At 39.2% G+C, this 20,697-nt stretch overlaps 1 protein-coding gene across 1 annotated transcript in view; it reads right to left on the reverse strand.

The window, feature by feature from the left end:
* Nucleotides 1–20,162, reverse strand: part of SNX4 (sorting nexin 4) — a 52,942-nt gene extending 32,780 nt beyond the window's left edge. The window contains exons 1-5 of the mRNA XM_043473210.1: nt 19,983–20,162; nt 5,239–5,360; nt 1,234–1,369; nt 1,007–1,156; nt 495–542 (exon numbers count right to left, since the gene is read on the reverse strand). Of these exons, the coding sequence (XP_043329145.1) occupies nt 495–542; nt 1,007–1,156; nt 1,234–1,369; nt 5,239–5,360; nt 19,983–20,123 (597 nt within the window). The 5' untranslated portion in view covers nt 20,124–20,162. The remainder of the gene's footprint in view (nt 1–494; nt 543–1,006; nt 1,157–1,233; nt 1,370–5,238; nt 5,361–19,982) is intronic.
* Nucleotides 20,163–20,697: the final 535 nt, after the last annotated feature.

Consider the following 20,697-nt stretch of genomic DNA (forward strand, 5'->3'; position numbering starts at 1 on the left):
CACCATGTCTCAGTATACAAAATAAGCGTGACTGATGGCTACTCTTTCAGCCTAAGATAGGAAAACCCAAGTTCAACCCTTTAGAAGTGTCTTTTCTATCTAACAGAGTAAGCAATTATGCAGGCACCACTGAGAGTGACAGTGATAAGGACAGAGGAAAGAAAAAAACATAAAAAGCATAATATGACTATACTGTGGGAAAAATCTATAGCTTATACCTAAATTATTGCTTCAAAATGTTCTTTCCCAAGAGAATTAAATTCATACATAAATATGCCCATTATAGTCTCACTATTAACAAAAATTACACCAATCAAAAATAAACTGCATTGCTTCTTTAAAAACTTTACCAGAGATATTAGATGTAAAGCCTATTTCCAACATTCACTCATACAACATTCACTTCCAATAAATAGCAGGTACCCACTAAGGCATGGCACTGTGCTAGAAATTGTTAACAGACATGACAAATTATTTCATACAATTATCCTTACCTTCAGCTGAAATCCAGTTTCATTTACTGTCTCTTTCCAGTTGCCTTCCTAAAAATTAAAGATAACTTTAGATATCACTGTAAAATAGCCCATAAGTAATATCCCAAATAAAATACCCATCGTTCTGTTCTTCTTTCATGGGAGATGGGGGAGAGGGGTTAAAAAAGAATTCTTTTCACTGCAAAATTACACATACAATCCAGAGTCCAAAAGATTACCAGAGACAGCCCCAAGATTTTATAGATCTGGGATTCAAAAAACTAAAGACTAACTTTGATACCATTTAAGTGATACCAAAAAGTACAATCTTTAGTATCTTTAAGTATAAAAATGTTAGCCAAAAGAATGATATAATACTTTGGAAATTCAAAACAAAACAAACCATGAAATACATATAACTTAACAAAGGGCAGCTCCAAGAGAATCCTTAAGAAGAAGCATTCCACAATTTAAAATTTTAAAAATCCCAAGTCAAATGAAATTTTTTAAAAGACTAAAGAAAAGAAAAATACCTGTGTTAAAAACAAATAGAAGATTTTGTCTCTACAAAGGATGGGATGTGAAGCAACTCTCAAGAGGAAGTTTTCTAAACCAATTCGTCGTCTTTCCACAAAATCCGGGTCCATGTTGTCAGCAGAGAGTTTATGCCAAACGAATTCTGCCTAGATAAACAAAACAATCATGAAGAATAGTCTCAATGCTAACTACTTCTAAACTACACCACCATTTCACTCCTTACCCTTTTTTCTGGTAGAGGTGGCACAACAATATGTGGATAGTAAACTAAAAGGTAGTTTCTCAACAACTCAAATTCACTATACCGCCTCCACAGTGAGTCTGTTAGGACACTCTGACCATCACTATGTTCAACTGACCTGAAAAAGACAGAATAAGATTTCTAGTGTTTTTTAAAAATACAAATGCATGCATACGACCTCCTTTAAAACTGATAACTCCATTTACTGAATGCTTATGAACCAGGAGGGCTATGAACCAGGCACTGAGAACTTTTCATGTATTATTTAACTCCTACAACAAACCTGGTGAAGCAGGGATTACTGTCCCCATTTCACAGATGAGAAAGCAACTGCACGGTATATGCTCTTCCTTCAATCACAAAGATTTGTGGGTAGAGCACTCAGATCCATCTGATTCCCAAGCCCTCACTCCTAACCACTTTCCTCCATTATAGAAAACCTATTTGAACTTGAGAGAAATAGTCATATTAGGAATATTCTTCTCAACAAAAGCCTCAATATAAAATAATTCAGTTAACATAATGGCTGGCTTTACAACATAGTAAAAGTCTGGCTTCACCAGTGCTTCATTAAAGAAAAAAGTACTTTTAACTGCCACAATGAAAGAACAACTCCTGCCACAATGAGAGAACAACATTCATGCCAAAGACCATGACACCAAAAAAACCCTCAGTTTAACATCATCAAAGAATCAGATGCATCCAAGTGCCAGAAAAGATCCACAAAAGTAAAATGTCAATTAACTCTGAAAGGGTGGCAAGAAGGGACGTAACAAGTCAATTCTAGTCTTATATTTAATATAAAGAGCTGCAGGCAATGCCATGAGTCATCCATATAAAAGTTCAATTTGGGGGAAAGCTGGGTAAAATCATAACAATAATATTTGAAATTATTTTGACTATTTATCATTTCTGCTAGCATAATGACTATTAGAAAACATTAGCCTTCTAAACATTATCGGAACCTTCCCATTTCCTAATAGAAAATAACTTACAGATCCTCCAAGAAACATGCATATAACCAAAATGTGCACTTGTGCATGTACAGTATAAAGGCAGAGGCTAAATCAGTCTCAGAATAAAGTCTTAAGAAAATGGATACACCATGCCATGCTCAACACAAGATGTTCATTGTTTTTATTATTTATATATTGTTTGCTAATTCACTGTATATTAATTAAAAAGGGAAACATAATATGAAATTCAAAATATACAAATGACTTTCATGGCAAGATATAGGATTATTAAATGATAATTCATTTTAAAGAGTTGACCTAATCATTAGCTGACTAAAATTGTTCTAATTCAGATTTTCAACTTCAGCTAAAAAAACATATCTTGGGTTAATATCAAGTTTCAAATTATTCAAAATTATTACCAACAGAGCCCAAATCTTGCTAAAAAGTAGATAAATATAGCCTATAGGCAGTATACCTAAAGGCTGTTAGAAGAGCTGCTACAAGTTGTTTTTGCTTTGTTTTATTTCAAAGGCCACAAAAAGAAGTCAGCGGAAGCTACCTAAGAGCATAGAGAAGACTTTCTTTGGACCACAAAACTACCCCATTTATCCAATCATTTAATAAATGTTTAATAGCACATAATTGGTTTCACTTGCAATATTTAAATTAAATTTAACCGTTTAAACCATTTAATATGACAAAGTATATAGGATCTTTAGCCCTGCTTTACAAATTAGAAGAATTAAGGAAAGACATCATATAGCTTCCCAAGACAAAGAGGCACTCTTACCTGTTAATACACACAATGTTCTTACCTATTTTAAAAGGGTTCATACTTAATGAACAGCAAAACATAAAAATCTCTGGAGAAATTAAAATCAATGACCTTAGCCTTATTAATCCTTAGCCCATTAAACTGTAACACGATAGGCAACTGCTAAACTGACTTTCTTCTTGAGTCCACAGAGTAGGTAGAAGAGCTATGTGATAAAGTTGAACTTTTAGTCAATGTCAAGGCTCAACAATATTCATAGTGTCGAAGATACTCTGCATAACACTGAATTACAGCAAGAATTCTACATGACCAAATTAATAAATTCCAGGGTTCTGTGGCTGAAGGTCAGTTATAGTGCTGACAAAATTATTTATAAACAATATCTAAAAACAGTAATTTTCAAAGTGGATGTGTATATGATATAGGATAGGCAAGACTTTAAGACAGGGAAAACACAAGTCATAAAGAAAAAAGATAAATTTGACTATCTTAAAATGTAAAGCTTTTGTATTTGAAAGATAAAACTATGGTCCATGGCTTATTTGCTTCAAAAACACTTGGAACTTAAGCTTAAAGTGTTAATTCCTGGACCCCACTCAAAATTCTGTAGCTTAACAAATTTTCCAACTGATTCCTATATATGTTAAAGTTTAAGAATCACTGTTTTAAAATAAATGAAATATAAGCGTGACAGTCAACTCAATATCCTTTTGTGTACCACATTATTCACTGATGATCCACTTAGATATTTATCCAGAGGCAAGCTATATCACTCACATATGGTCACTTCTAACTCCAACTTTTGAATTATAATTCTCTATTCATTTCAAAGTCAAGAGTAAACAACTATAATAAATAAAGAGTAAACAACTATAAATTATTCCAGATTACTGAAATCAAGAGGTTCTTCTAGCAGTAAAGCTAATCAACAGCTAATTTCATTGTTCAACTGGATGAAGAAACAGGCATATACTAAAAATATCCTTTTTAGTTTTAAATTTAAGAATTTACTTAAAAAGCTAGAGCCAATACAAATTTCTAAAGTATGATATTTTAAAATGGCTAATTAAACTTAAAAAAAAAAAAAACCCTCTCATGGGACCATACTTTTTTTAAATTAACTTAAAAGTCTCTGATACATATGCATGTATGTACACAGGCAGGATACTTCCCTGATCCACCGGGCAAGTCCCTCTACTTTTCTTTAAAAAATATGGACTATATTTTTTATTAATTTTTTTAATATTTTGGCCGCACTGCACAGCATGTGGGATCTAATTTCCCCAACCAGGGATCAAACCTGCACACCCTGCACTGGAAGCATGGAGTCTTAATGGACTACCAGGGAAGCCCCCCCTATTTGTTTTAACTGAAAAGTATTTCTTCTCAGCCCACACAAAGAAAAGAGCTTGTCGGTGTAGTCTTTATATAAACTATTTATAATAAGCAAAATTCCCAGGTGGTGCAGTGGTAAAGAATTCACCTGCCAATGCAGGAGATGCAAGAAATGTGGGTTCGATCCCTAGGTCAGGAAGAGGCCCTGGAGAAGGAAATGGCAACCCACTCCAGTATTCTTGCCTGGGAATCCCATGGACAGAGAAGCCTGGTGGGTCACAAAGAGTCAGACATGACTGCACACACACACACACACATCCTTTGCTTTTCTCTGGACAAAACAGTTCAATTCATTTAACTTTTTCCTTATGAAGTAAAAGACTTTTCTGGTGAGTTTTTTAAATAAATAAGTTTATTTATGGCTGAGCTGAGTCTTCCCTGCTGTGTGGGCTTTTCTCTAGTTGCGGTGCGCGGTGGCTTCTCTTGCTGGGGAGCACAGGCTCTAGGGGGCGGGCCTCAGTTGTGGCGCGTGGCCTCAGGAGTTGTGGCTCCCGAGCTCTCGAGCACAGACTCAACAGTTGTGACACATGAGCTTAGTTACTCTGAGGCATGTGGGGTCTTCCCAAACAGGGATGAACCTGTGTATCCCGCATGGACAGGCCTGTGATGTGGATGGGATCTGGATGTTACTTGACACTAAAGCAAGCACCAAGTAACATCCAGTAACCTTCGTTCTCCCTCCAAAACAAATACATTCAAATTTAGCTAGAGTACCAGAGTAAAAGAAAACCTGGTCACCTGTTAAAAAGTAAAGAAACAAAAAGACAATGACCTGTAAATAATTCCATTATACAACAGAATTTGCATCAACAGCTACCAAAGCTTTTTCTAACTTCAGACATAATTCTCATCACTCACCTTGTTTCAATGAGGTAAGCAGTATATGTTTCCTGCATGTTCATGGCATTTCTTCCGGTTCGCTTTTCTGCTTCTGAAACACTAATTTCTATCTTCTTCAATGAAAAATTACTTTCTGTCATCTGAATAAAAATAGAACAACAAAAAACATTTTAAATGATACTGAAAAAAAACCCAGCTATTATAATCAAATCCATTATTAGTACATATCTCAGGTTACTTTTTTTTTTATCTCTTGCATTACTAGTGGTTGCTAAACGACATCAGCAAATGATACGCCTCTTTTTATCAGCATGTAGCACATTAAACTTTTCCAGAAGCTATTTTAGCAAGTGCCATAGATTTAATTATTAAAATGTAGGCATGATTACAGGAGAAAAAAATTAAAATAAAAAGCATACCTACAGAAAAAGAGACAAAGATGTACAGAACAGACTTTTAGACTCTGTGGGAGAAGGCGAGGGTGGAATGTTCAGAGAGAACAGCATTGAAACAAGTATACTATCAAGGGTGAAACAGATCACCAGCCCAGGTTGGATGCATGAGACTGGTGCTCTGGGCTGGTGCACTGGGAAGACCCAGAGGGATGGGATGGAGAGGGAGGCTGGAGGGGGGATCGGGATGGGGAACACATGTAAATCCATGGCTGATTCATGTCAATGTATGGCAAAAACCACTACAATATTGTAAAGTAATTAGCCTCCAACAAATAAAAATAAATGGAAAAAAAAAAGGATACCTATCACTTAAATGACCAAGAATAAATCTATATAGAAATATATAAGAAAAAACTTAAAAACACTGTTTACAAGATGAATGGTCCTCAATACTGACATCTTTTTATTTTACCAGTCAAATCAAATATAAAATGCTGTATGACAAAAGGTGAGATTTTCAGCTTTCAGCTTTAAAAATTAAAGCTGAATTTTAAATTTTTTTAAAAAGAAGGAGCCATCACACATTTGATCATAAAATTTGCCTAAACGTTTTGGCAGTGGTTAACAGGCTCCACTGTGAGATAGCAGGTTTTTCTTTTTTGTAAATATTGTTTTTATTGATTTATTCATTTTTTATTGAAGTACAGTTGATTTACAATGTTGTTTTAATTCCTGGTATACAGCAAAGATATTCTTTAATATATATTCTTTTTCATTTTATTTGTGATTATAGTTTATTACAAGATAATGAACAGAGTTCCCTGTGCTATATACAGGACCCTGTCTATCTGAGATAGTAGGTTTTAAGAACAGGAAACTTCTTTCTTTTCCTGCTAGATCATCCCCAGGTCTGTATCAAACAACATCATTGGTGGTTCACAGGCTCTTTGTGCCACTGAAGAAAGAAAGTGAAAGTGAAGTCGTTCAGTCCTGTCCAACTCTTTGCAACCCCATGGACCTACCATGCTCCTCCATCCACGGGATTTTCCAAGCAAGAGTACTGGAGTGGGTTGCCATTTCCTTCTCCAGAGGATCTTCCCAACCCAGGGATCAAACCTGGGTCTCCCGCATTGTAGGCAGACGCTTTACTGTCTGAGTCACCAGCGAAGTCCTGCCACTGAAGAAGGGTCTTGAATACACCCAAACTAGCTCCAAGTTTAAACAAGAAAGACACAGTGAGGCCATGCGATAGCTGCTGTTCTTTTCTTTTTGTTCCCCTGCTTTTTTTTTCTCCCTTTCTCCCTGAACTTTCAAAGTTCAGAGGTGGGTTTTAATTAAAAAGTATTATATTGCACTACAACCGGGGGTGGTTTGTGAAGAAGAGATATAAGTAAAAAGATGGATATACCAACAAGTTAAAAGAAAAAGCGGTATGTAATAAAAATCCATGATGATACTTTACACAGAAAATTAAATCTGTATGCTATGAAGACAGAATAAGCTATGTGACAATACACAAAATTAAATCAGTGATGAATAAAGATGACATGCTTAGAAAGTACCCCAAAAGCGCTGAAGAATAATGGAGGAGGTAAAGATGCTAAAAGAAAATAAAGGACATAGAACTAAAAATGAACCCAAAACAAAACTACTCTGTTGCCAAACAAGACAAATTTTATAAAATGTAAATTTTATGTTCATGTAGTAAAAGAGAAAACTAGAGAAAAATCATTCAACTAAAAGAAAGCTCAAGAAATTACATAAGCATAAACCACTCAACATCAGGATTATGAAGTCCTCACTGGTTGAGATTATACATATAAAAAATTTTGGCCTACAGCCAAGCACTGATTTATCACCAAGTACTTCACTGAAAAATTCTCTGAATTCTAGAATCAGAAACTGATAAAACAAATTATTTCCCACCAAAAAGATAGTGCACATTAATCATAAATTTACCCCATTATGCTGTCCAAATAATTACACAGAAGGGAAAAATAAAAGTACAAAATCAACTATCATAAAAACTAAAGACAGGCACATAAAAATATCAGCAGAGATTGGTAGATGACATAAAATTGCTAATACTGTCATACTAAAGTACAAACAGTGCTATGAATAGCATAACTAATGTTAAAAGGACACGTTAAAAAGATTTAGAAATGGATAAACTTGATGACTGGAAGATGAGACTAGGAGTATGTTTTAAAGAGAGAGATAATATTTTATGTATTTACTTTTAAATTGAAGTACAGTTGATTTACAATGTTGTATTGGTGAAACACAATGTTTTAGATGTATTAAAAGTGGACTTCTCATCAGAGTAAAGAATATCATTAAAGAATGATGCTACACTCGTATCCTATACTTACATTCAAAGAATAGCATCCCAAATGTAGATGCTCGATAGGTGAATCACTACTTCCCACCTGACTTAAGACCAAATATATATAAAAGATGGACATGTTTAAAAGGCTGATGAAAAATAAAATAAAATAAAAGGCTGATGAAATTTTTTATTTCCAAGTCAATGAGCAAAAGTCAATCTGTGTGCATGTGTGCCAAGTCACTTCAGTCATGTCCAATTCTGCGAACCTATGGACTATAGCCCACCAGGCTCCTCCGTCCACGGAATATTCCAGGCAAGAATGTTAGAGTGGGGTGTCATTCCTTTCTCCAATGAACTTCCCAACCCAGGGATCAAACCTAGGCCTCCTGCATTGCAGGCAGATTCTTAACCATCTAAGCCACCAGGCAAGCCCCAAAATCAATCTACTATAAGTTTTAAAATATTGCAAGGACTTCCCTGGTGGCTCAGTGGATAAGAATCCATCTGCCAATGCAGAGCACACGGGTTCGATCCTTGGTCCAAGAAGATTCTACATGCTGCGGGGCAACTAGGCCTGTGTGCCACAACTACTGAGCCCACACTCTAGAGCCCTCAAATTGCAACTACTGAAACCCATGTGCCCTAAAGCCTGTGCTCTGCAACAAGAGAAACCACAGCAATGAGAAGCCTGAGAACCACAAGAAGAGAACAGCACCTGCTTGTCGCAACTAGAAGAAAGCCCATGCCCGCAATGAAAATCCAGTGCAGCCATAAATGAATAAATAATGCTGCAAACAGTGAAACAGTAAAAGCAAGCGTAAGACAGGTAACAGTGATAAAAGGAATGATAAGAAACTATTAATTCAATAACTGAATGATTACTGAGTACATACAATGTCAGTCATTAGGAATGGGAGATAACTGAGACAAAGTGCATGAGTTCAGTGGTTCAAAGTGCAGAGTTCAGTGGTTGAGTCTGCCTGAGGAATTCTCACCATTCAAAAAAGAGAAAATGATGAAAGATGATTTTTAAAAAAGGAAAACTAAGAACCAATGCTTAAATAATACTTCTTAAAGAAGGGATCAGAAGAAACAGAACAGAAATAATAATCACCAGTATAAAAAAAAGAAACCAACAAAAATTCTTTCTGGATTGAAAATATTTCTACAGCTCCAAATTTAAAAGCATGTGGTCCATGTATAATGAATTAGAAAATTAAACATCTTCAGCATAAAGGAAAAAAATCCTAAAAAGATTAAGGCAGGAAAATAAAAAGCACAATCACTGCCAAAGAATAAAGACCAGATTTGCCCTAGATTTCACAATAATATAAAGTCCAAATGACAAAGGAGCTCCATGCATATAGAATGCTTGAAATATTATAAAAGTACTAATACACTGTTCCTTTAAAGATAACTTTATCCAGAAGGGATTTTTGCAGTGGTTTTTTTTTTTTTAGAAACTGATGCTCTGTTCCTACAATTTATATGGAAATACAAAGAACCTAGAATAGCCAAAATAGTTTTGAAAAATAACAAGTTGCAGGATCTATACTATCTCGTTTCAAAATTTATTAAAACGCTAAACTAATCAAGACAGTGGGGGCACTGGCAGGATAGACATAGACATCAATGGATCAATGGAACAGAATTGAGAATTCAGAAATAAACCCTTACATTTAAGGTCAAATGATTTTAATAAACACACCAAGAGAATTCAACAGGGAGAGTCTTTTCAACACATAGTGCAGGGGCAACTGAGTAGCCACAGACCAAGGAAAAAACTCCAAAACTAGACCCTTTACTCACATTGTACACAGAAATTAACTCAAAATGGCTTACACATGCAGATGTAAAAGCAAAACCTGGGGAATTCCCTGGCAGTCCAGTGATTAGGATTCATATGCTTTCACCACCAAGGAGCCAGGTTCCATCCCTGGTCAGAGAACTAAGATCTCCTAAGCCACCTGGGGTAAGCTCAAAAAAAGACAAAGAAAACATGATCCTGGGATAAGCAAAGCGCTTAGATAAGCACAAAGGAAAAAGAAAAACCACCTGATCTCCTAGTCTTCATCAAAATTAAAAACTACTGCTAAACTTTTAAAGATATCATTAAGAAAAAGTAAAAAGCCACAGCCCAAGGGAAATATCTGCAAATCTCATTATTTGATTAAAAAAAAATATCCAGAATAACTGAACAACATGTGCTTAGGTGCTCAGTTATGTCCAACTCTGCGACCCCACGGACTACAGCCCACCAAGCTCCTCTGTCCATGGAATCTTCCAGGCAAGATGACTGGAGCAGGTTGCCATTTCCTACTCCAGAGGATCTTCCCAACCCAGGGATCAAACCTGTGTCTCCTGCACTGGCAGGCAGATTCTCTACCACTAAGCTACGTGGGAAGCACTCTCAATAAAAAGAAAAACCACTCAATTTTAATAAGCAAAAGATCTGAATAGAATTTCACCAAAAAAGATACGCAAATAGAAATAAGCACATGAAAAGATGTTCAACACCATCAGTCATTAAAAAAATGCAAATTAAAACCACTTCACATCCACTAGAATGGTTATAATCAGAAAGACAGACACTGCCAAGTGCTGGCAGGGATGTGGAGAAAAGTGAGCCTCATAATTGCTGGTGGTAATTTTTTTTTTTTTTATAAAGAAAAAGTTTATTTTCCTCACAAGAAGCACACAGACTATATACAGTACACACCAACAGAAGTAAAAACAAAAAAAAAAGTGCATTATGCATCTTCTACTGCAAATTCACAGTACAAAAGATACTGCCTTTTAAATATGTAATATAAAAAAACCAAGAAGAAAAACAATATATAATAAAAAAAAATCATTGATATCATAATGCAACACACTGGCACCCACTGGCAGCTTCTGAAAACCAAAGGGCAGGCTGTCTTGGGGGGGAGGGGAGCTCCTGACTGGGGAGGGCGCTCTGTACCTGCATGTTGTTGCAAAGAGCTCAGGACACCAAAAAAGAGGAAAATGGGGGGGTCAAGGTGGTAATAAAAAGTCTACTGAACAGAACAGCTGTGATGTGGGGAGGGTATAGGGGAGGGGCAGGGCTGTGGTCCAGAGAGTGCCCGAGCTGGTCGGCCTACCAATCCTGTCTTGTCTTTGCTTACTACGGGCCCTCGGCTGAAACAGCGCCTGCCTCGCCCGTAGGGACCGCCAGCCAGCACCGCTTCTAGCGATGCCCCTGGCCTGGCTGTGGGCAGGCGCGGGAGGCCGCCCAGCAGATCAGCCCAACTATGGGGCAGGCAAACTCCAGCCCCAGCGCCAACCACCGCGGACAAGGCAAAGTATCCAATCACACAAGGCGAAAGCGGAACGGCTGCCCATAAATACACAGTATTTGTAAACTGTTATTAAGGCACTCGATTGTAAAACAATGATTACAGTGTCGAGGAGGAGGGAGGGAGTGGCCATCTCCCTGCACGGCGCGGCTGACAGAGAACAGTGGAGGACGGGGGTCTGGCTCTAAAGGGTCCCGCAAGGGTCGCGGGGGTCTACTACAGGACAAAAAAATGAGGTGGTCACGTCCAGATCCACTGCACGGTGTTGCTCCAGACCATTCAAGGTGACCCGCTCCACAGCTTGGGTGACGAGGCATGTGTGTGGATGATGGGGAAGGGGAACGCACTTGATACTCTCGTTAAAGTGACAGATGTATAGACACAAATATATGTATCTATGCAGAACGATCTCACACACACAGGTATTCATCTGCAGAAAGAAAGTGAAGTCACTCAGTCGTGTCCAACTCTTTGCGACCCCATGGACTGTAGCCTACCACGTTCCCCCGGCCATGGGATTTTCCAGGCAAGAATACTGGAGTAGGTTGCCATTTCTTTCTCCATGCTGGTGGTAATGTTAAATGGTACAGCCACTCTGAAAAACAGTGGCAGTTTCTTATAACAAAAAGTTAAAACTTACCATATAACTCAGCAATTACACTGCTACAAATTTAACTCAAGAGAAATGTAAACATACATCCACACAAAGACTGAAACCTGAATATTCATCACAGCAATAATATTCATAATATAAAAGCTGAAAATAACCCAACTTGCATCAAATGGTGAATAAACAAAAAGGGATACATCCATACAACTGAACGTTATTCAGTAATAAAAAAAAAAAAAATCAGAAAAGTTCCAAAACTGGGTTGTAGTGATGGTGGTGCAATTCTGCAAATCCAACTCTGAGACCCCCATGGACTGTAGCCGGCCAGGCTCCTTTGTCGATGCAATTCTCCAGGCAAGGATACTAGAGTGGGTTGCCATTTCCTTCTCCAAGGGATCTTCCTGACCCATGGATCAAACCCAGGTCTTCTGCACTGCAGGAAGATTCTTTACCAACTGAGGCACCAGTGAAGCCCTTACTACAAATTACTGAATTTATATACTTACAGAGTGAATTTTATGGTGTATAAATCATATCTTAATAAAGTTTAAAAAATAAAACCCATGAGTCCATAATGAAAAAGACAAATAGAAACTTTGATGAGGAACAAGGTATTTTTGTAGTTTCAAAGTATGTCTTCACAAAACGAGATCAGATTTGTAGTTACCAGAGACAGTTCAGTTCAGTTCAGTCACTCAATTGCGTCCGACTCTTTGTGACCCCATGAACCACAGCACGCCAGGCCTCCCTGTCCATCACCAACTCCCGGAGTCCACCCAAACTCATGTCCATTGAGTTGGTGATGCCATCCAACCATCTCATCCTCTGTCATCCCCTTCTCCTCCTGCCCTCAATGTTTACCAACATCAGGGTCTTTTCCAACGAGTCAGCTCTTTCCATCAGGTGGCCAAAGTACTGGAGTTTCAGCTTCAACATCAGTCCTACCAATGAACACCCAGAACTGATCTCTTAGGATGGACTGGCTGGATCTCCTTGCAGTCCAAGGGACTCTCAAGAGTCTTCTCCAACACCACAGTTCAAAAGCATCAATTCTTCGGCACTCAGCTTTCTTTATAGTCCAATTCTCACATCCACACATGACTACTGGAAAAACCATAGCCTTGACTAGACGGACCTTTGTTGACAAAGTAATGTTTCTGCTTTTTAATATGCTGTCTAGGTTGGTCATACGGAGGAGGCAATGGCGACCCACTCCAGTACTCTTGCCTGGAAAATCCCATGGACAGAGGAGCCTGGTAGGCTGCAGTCCATGGGGTCGCAAAGAGTCAGACACAACTGAGCGACTTCAGTTTTCATTTTCACATTTCATGCATTGAGAAGGGAAATGGCAACCCACTCCAGTGTTCTGGCCCCGAGAATCCTGGGACTGGCATGGGGGGGGGGGGGGGGGGGGGCCTGTTGGGCTGCCAGGTATGGGGTCGCACAGAGTCAGACACGACTGAAGTGACAGCAGCAGCAGCAGGTTGGTCATAACTTTCCTTCCAAGGAGCAAGTGTCTTTTAATTTCATGGCTGCAGTCACCATCTGCAGTGATTTTGGAGCCCAGAAAAATAAAGTCAGCCACTGTTTCCACTGTTTCCCCATATATCTGCCATGAAGTGATGGGATCGGATTCCATGATCTTAGTTTTCTGAATGTTGAGCTTTAAGCCAACTTTTTCACTCTCCTCCTTCACTTTCATCAAGAGGCTCTTTAGTTCTTCTTCACTTTCTTCCATAAGCGTGGTGTCATCTGCATATCTGAGGTTATTGATATTTCTCCCAGCAATCTTGATTCCAGCCTGTGCTTCCTCCAGCCCAGTGTTTCTCATGATGTGCTCTGCATATAAGTTAAATAAGCAGGGTGACAATATACAGCCTTGACATACTCCTTTTCCTATTTGGAACTAGTCTGTTGTTCCATGTCCAGTTCTAACTGTTGCTTCCTGACCTGCATACAGGTTTCTCAAGAGGCAGGTCAGGTGGTCTGGTATTCCCATCTCTTTCAGAATTTTCCAGTTTATTGTGATCCACACAGTCAAAGGCTTTGGCATAGTCAATAAAGCAGAAAGCAGAGGCATGGGATGGGGAAAAAAGAAACTGGATGAAAGAATCAAAAGGTACAAAGTTATAAAGAGTCCTAGAGAATTAATGTACAACATGATAAATTAACACTGATGTATGTTATTTATAAGAATTGTTAAGAGAGTAAACCTTAAACATTCTCATCACAAGAAAAAAAATGTATTTTTTCTATTTCTTAATTTTGTTTCTATATGAGATGATGGACATTCATTTCATGATGAATGTAAGTCCAATCTTTATACTGTACACCTTAAACATATATAGTTCTGTATGCCAATTAGACCTCAATAAAACAGGAAGGGAAAAGAAAAAGTATGTCCCCACAAAGTTGATCACAGAAACTTTATACTGGAGAAGACTGGCAGAGAAAGTGATCAAACCTGAATCATGTGCAAGCTGGTAAGAAGCAATTAGAAGAACACAGCATCACATTAGTGGCAATTTCTGCCAAAGAAGCATAACCTGAATTTAACCACAAGAAAACATCAGGCAAACCCAAACTGAAGGGCATTCTACAAAAATAACTGGTTGCTAATATACAAAAAGGCCAAAGTCATGAAAGCAAAGACCAAGAAACACTTTCAGATTGGAGGAGACTAAAGAGACAATGCAACTAAATGTAATACTTGAGTCTGGACAGAATTATTTTGTTGTGAAGAACACTATTGGTACAACTGGCAAAACTTACATGAAGTCTGAGGATTAGATAAAATAATTTATCAATGCTTTTGATAGCAGCTCTGTGATTATATAGAATGTCCTATTTTGCCCTTGAAATATATACTAAATGTTCTGGGGATGAGATAAATTGCAGTTTATTCTCAAATATTTCAAGGGAAACAATTCTTTGTACTGTATTTGCTTATAAATTTGAGATCATTTCTATAAATTACTTTAAAAAATTTAATGGCCATTACATTTACATAAATAATATGTCTCAATTATGTCTTGGGGAAGAAAAAAAAAGACATGCCTTCAAAATCATTATAGAGGATAAAACCAAAGAAACTATGGTCCACAAAGGAAAATCCAAAAACAGAAACCAAAATAAGAAAGCATAAACTATAACAGAAAAAAATCAGCTAAAAATAGAGTCAGTTAAGATAATAAATTTAGGGGCTTCCCTGGTGGTCCAGTCTTTAAGAATTTGCTGTTCAATGCAGTGGGCACAGATTCAATCCCTGGTCAGGAAGCTAAGATCCTACAAACTTTGTGGCCAAAAAACATAAAACAAGTAATACTGTAACAAATTCAGTAAAGACTTTAAAAATACTCCACATCAAAAAAAATTTTTTTTAATAAAAAATAGATAATAAATGCAAATATCTTATTCCTCATGGTAAATATGGGGCTTCCCTGGTGGTTCAGCGGTAAAGAATCCACCTGCAATGCAGGAGACATAGGTTCAATTCCTGGATTGGATGATCCCTTGTAGAAGGAAATGGCAACCAACTCCAGCATTCCTGTCTGGGAAATTCCATGGTCACAGAAGCCTGGTGGGCTAAAGTCCCTGGGGTCAGAGTCAGCCATGACTGAGTTGAAACAATGCTTATGTATACAAGTACATGTGTACTGAGCATGATGTAAAATTTATTCTGCACCATAAGTTGCCTTCAAAAAATAACTGAGAGCGGCTGAAGTAGAAAGTGAAGAAAGCAATTATTGAGAATTATTTAATAATCTGCTATGTTGTGTGTGCTTAGTCACTCAGTCGTGTCCGACTCTTTGTGACCTCCTTGACGGTAGCCCACCAGGCTCCTCTATCCATGGGGATTCTCCAGGCAAGAATACTGGAGGGGGCTGCCACGCCCTCCTCCAGGGAATCTTCCCACCTCAGGAATTAAGGGGTCTACAGCACTGCAGGCAGATTCTTTACCAGCTGAGCTACCAGGGAAGCCCTAAACTGACAAATTCTGTAACTCTGCCTATACATTTCCTTTTTCATGTTATCTTTACCACAAATGTCTCAAGCCATCCTCCACTCACTTCTGGACTCCTCCACTCAGCTTTCTGCTACCAACCTGTGAAGGAACTAATAGTGTACAGGCATTTTTCAAGCAACAGTTGCTCAAGCACTCTTAGCCCCAGGAGTACTCAGAGGCCTAAAGAATCCTCCCTACAAAAGAAAGACACTCTGAATCCCTCAGGCAGCGGTTCTCTAAGCAAATGCTGTTAACTGCCAACTCAATGGAATCTTCCAGCCTAAAAAAAGCAGCATTTTTACCTCCATTCCCTTGCTACTTCCTCGCCAGGACTAATTACTACTCTCTTGAAGATTGCAGTCCTCCCTCATGTTTCATATTCTAAACTACTTTAAATAAAACTGACAATACTTAAAAAAAAAAAAAAAAAAAACATTCTTCCTTATAAGGAAAAAGTACAAAAAGAAAGGAAACTTCTAACCAGACACTGGAAAGGAAGAGGATGAGGACTCACAGAAACAAAAACAAGAGAGTAAGAGTTTACAACATAATTTAAAGAATGTTAAAATTAGTGATGTTTAAAACTGGAAAAGATTTGCAACCTTGGTAGTGCTTGTTTCCACTATCCCTCGGGGTAGCGCAACTGGCACAATTTACTCTCCAACCAAAATGTAGAGTCAAAAATAAGGCTGATGAGGCTTTTTGTCATTTCTGCACACTATCTGTATAGATATTTTTATGGTGAAAAAGTTATTGATAAATCAACACATTATTCAGAGCTCTTTTCTTCTTAAAATAACAACTTAAATCTTAATAAAACAAAAAATATTTAAGTATTGTATTTTACAATTTACAAGACTTTTTAATCTCTTTTTTTTTTTGGTTGCGGGGGCAGGGTATGAAGCTGCACTGAGTTAAAGCCAGGAGGACCTGGGCCCAAATCCCAGCCATGTCACCACTGTGTGCCTTTGGCCAAATCACTTCTCTCAGAGCCTCTGCTTCCTTATCTCTGTATGTCTTTTATGTCTTTTGGGAGTAATTTTGAAAATTAAGTGAAAAGTAGAGCCTCACAGTGTCTAGCACAAACAAATGTAACTTACCTGTCTGCCCAGACCACATTCCTATCTACCAGTAACAGTAGCAACGTGGCTATGGTTACTGCAATACTTCTCAACTGGGGATGGATTAGAGAGGAAGAGGGGATAGAAAGAGGAAAAGGAGTAGATCTTCTGAGACTGCAGACCTTTAGAAGGAGGGGACAACATATAGAGTGTATGTGAATGCATATGTGTGTGTTTATAAGCTCCAGGTGATTCTGAAATAATTGTCCAAATGGCTTGCATTTCTAAAAATTAGTAAATTATCTCTATAAATTACTAAATCATTGTTTGAGGAAATCCTTAAGTTTGGGCAATCTCGAATGGTCTCTTACGACACATATAAAAGTCAGGTAATATTACATAACTACAACTTTTCCTGTATGATGGCATCTTTGGGATTTCAAATATCTTAAACCAAACACAGGTTTTTTATTTTAAATGAGATACTTATAATCACTTAACACAAATGGATTTTATACTATAGTTGCAACTTTGTATTAGATAATCATCCAAAGGCTTTCACAAAAAAAATTACCAAAATGTTCAGTCATAATCAAAATTAAACTCCCGATGCAGCTAACAAAAGATAGGATTCTTACCCTTTGAAACAATCTAAAATTGCTTTAACACATATCCATATGGTTGGCAAATAAAGTCTGAAAATATTAAGTGCTGATAAGGATAGACAGCAGCAGGCACTACTGATGCGAATACAAACTGGTATGTTCACTCTAGAAAACAACTTGGCACTGCTTACTACACTCCAGTGCTACCCAGGTGGCACACTGCTCAAGAATCTGCCTGCCAGTGCAAGAGACCTGGGTTCAACCCCTGGGTCGGGAAATCCCTTGGAGCAGGAAACAGCAACCCACTCCAGTATTCTTGCCTAGAAAATTTGAGTGGGCTATATAGTCTCGCAAAGTCAAACATGACTGAATAGCTGAGCGTGTGCGCGCGCGCATACACACACACACACACACACACACACACACACACACACACACACACACACACACACACACACACACACACACACACACACACACACACACACAATTCTATGACTTATGCTACCACCCTATAATCCAGCAATTCCACTGTTAAGTTTATATATACTTGCACTATGTATTTCTTACATGTAAGAAGTTCATAGTAGTAGTAATCTTTCAGAAACAGCAAGAATCTTGAAACAACCCTAATGTCTGTAAAACGAGGAAAAGAGAAATCAACTGTAGAATACCTACAAAATGGTATACTATAGAGTCATGACTATAAAAACAAACTAAGTTACATTTTGGATGAATCCCCAAAACAGTATAAAGCAAAGAAAGGAAGTCATAGTAAAACTAGTCCGATTATGTAAATTTCAAAATGAAGTAAAACTAAGCAACATGTTGTTTAGGGACATTTACATTTATATATATATTTAAAGCTAGAGAATTGTTAATACAAAATTCAGAATAAAGATTACTTCTGTGGTCAAGGGAGCAGATGTAACACAGGAGAATATACACAGGTTTCAAAGAAACTGATTTTTATTTTGTGAGAATCTTCTCTGCATTAATTATATACTTCATGATAAAAGTTTTTTGTTTTTTTTTAAGAAACAGAAAAACTAAGTCACAAATGGAATCTGCATTAAAAAAGCAATTCACGGAAGAGTCAAGTTTATGGACTACAGCATACACACACTGCTCTCACATTTCATATAAGATACCTCTCCACAAATAATTCTATAATTTAGGAAGAAAATAAATGAAAAACTTAAAATTCACCCACAGAAGTCTTCATGCGATCCTATATACCTCGACATTTCCCCCAAGTAGGCAAAACCGTAAATTCCTAGCTAGTTAAATCTTTCTTAAATAGCTAGTGCTTAAGTGTTGAACTTCAACTAGTGTTGAAATTCCTAACTAGTTGTCTTTCTAGTTACAGTCAGCAAACAATTTTTAACTTTTCTTTATCCATTTATCACAAGGATGGGCAGTTTTGTATTTAGAACTTGTTTCAGAAAAAAAAGAATCAAAATGGATGAGCACTGCACAGGCTCATTAGGGTGGTCTGATGATAAGTACTCGACTGAGTTTCCGAATCACTTTATGTAACGTGGTCTACTCATCTTGCATTATGCGTGAAAACACTTTGGAATGAAAGCAATTACAAATATAAAATGATGCATTTTCTCCTTCCGTCAAGCAAATGAAAATCACTATCAAAGGGGCTTCACAAAGCCAATAGGATATCCATGACACATCTCCATTGGGAGATACAGCACTGACCCCAAGCGAGGAAATTACAAGTCAAGTAAGAATGTGGATGGGGGGAGGTTCAACAGGGAGGGGACCTACGTATACTTACGGCTGATTCACGTTCTCGTGTGGCAGAAACCAACACAATATAGTAAAGCAGTTTTATTATCCTCCAACTAAAAATACACTTAAAAACACACAAACAAACCAAAATCTTTTTCACTTGTACCTTTCCTTGACTCTAACACTTTATTCCATTTTCCGATGGGGGCATCAAGCCAAACACCCTCGCGCCCCAGACTTGCTCCTCAAGTCCCCCATTCTCTTCCTTCCCAAACAGCGCTGCCACCGCCCCCGGTTAAGCCTACTCCTCCGCACAACTCATAGATGCCAGAAACATCAGCGTTCCTCTTCGAGTCCAACCGCCCCGGGTTCCCGACCCTGAAACCGCACCTGCCTCAGCCTGGCGCTTTCCCGGCCCCGCGCCCGCGCCCGCCGAGCCGCGCCCACAGAACCCCTCCGCTCCCTCGGCCGCGCCCTCTCCACCCTTCCTGCGGTCCCGCAGCCCTGGCGCTCGCCCCCTACTCAGAACCCCCTTTTCCCATCGAGCCTCCCCCACTGACTGCACCCCGCTTCCCCGTCACAGCGGGGCCTCTCGGCCGAGCGAGCCCACCCGCGCGGTCAGCGTAAACCAGTCCATTCTGCCCTCTAGGCCGCGACCCAGGCCGGGGGGTCTCTGCCGCCCCTTCTCCTCACCGTGCCGTCCCCGGGGCTCTCGTCCCGGGCCCCCTTCGCTTCCTCACCGACCACGGACTCCAGCCCCGCGTCGGGGTGGCTCAGCGGCTCCAGCGGCGCCGGCTGCAAAAGCCGCTCAGGGTCGGGAGCTGCCTGCTCCATGGCTGCGGCTCAGCACAGCGGACACAGTGCGCCGGCGCCGCCTCGCCTGGGCCCGCCCACCCACGGCCGCCGGCCAGGCCCCGCCCCCTCGGCCTGCGCCCGCCCCGCCCCACCGCGCCTAGCTCGCGGCTGCGCAGGCTGAGAGCGCTCCTGGGTTAGGCCCGCAGTTGGGAATGGTACTTGGGAAGGGGGGGCCTGCGGGGAAAGTGGTCAGCTCCCGAGCCTGGAGACCCAGGAATCCGGGAGAACCGGTGGAGGAAGAGAAAGACAGAAAGGCAAGGGGAAGGTGAAAATAGGGTGGATGCTGGTACCACTCAGGTTGGTGATCACCTAAAGAAAACTTTGAAATCGGTAGAAATCCGAGGCTGTGATCTGACGTCGCCCTCTTGGCATTTATCTTGCCTGCCATCAGCGGTTCCTTTTTGGCCCCACCCCCACCCCCCAAACACGCTCCCGGAAAGATCAGAGCCGCGTAACTCACTAATTTTCAACAGGTTGAGTGACACAATCAGGAAAAAGTGAACACTTTTCAAGTGTTTGAGAAAAGCGAAGCGCTTAACTGAAGCTGTGTTTG

The sequence above is a fragment of the Cervus canadensis genome, chromosome 7 (genome assembly GCF_019320065.1).
Source record: "Cervus canadensis isolate Bull #8, Minnesota chromosome 7, ASM1932006v1, whole genome shotgun sequence".
Classification (NCBI taxonomy): domain Eukaryota; kingdom Metazoa; phylum Chordata; class Mammalia; order Artiodactyla; family Cervidae; genus Cervus; species Cervus canadensis.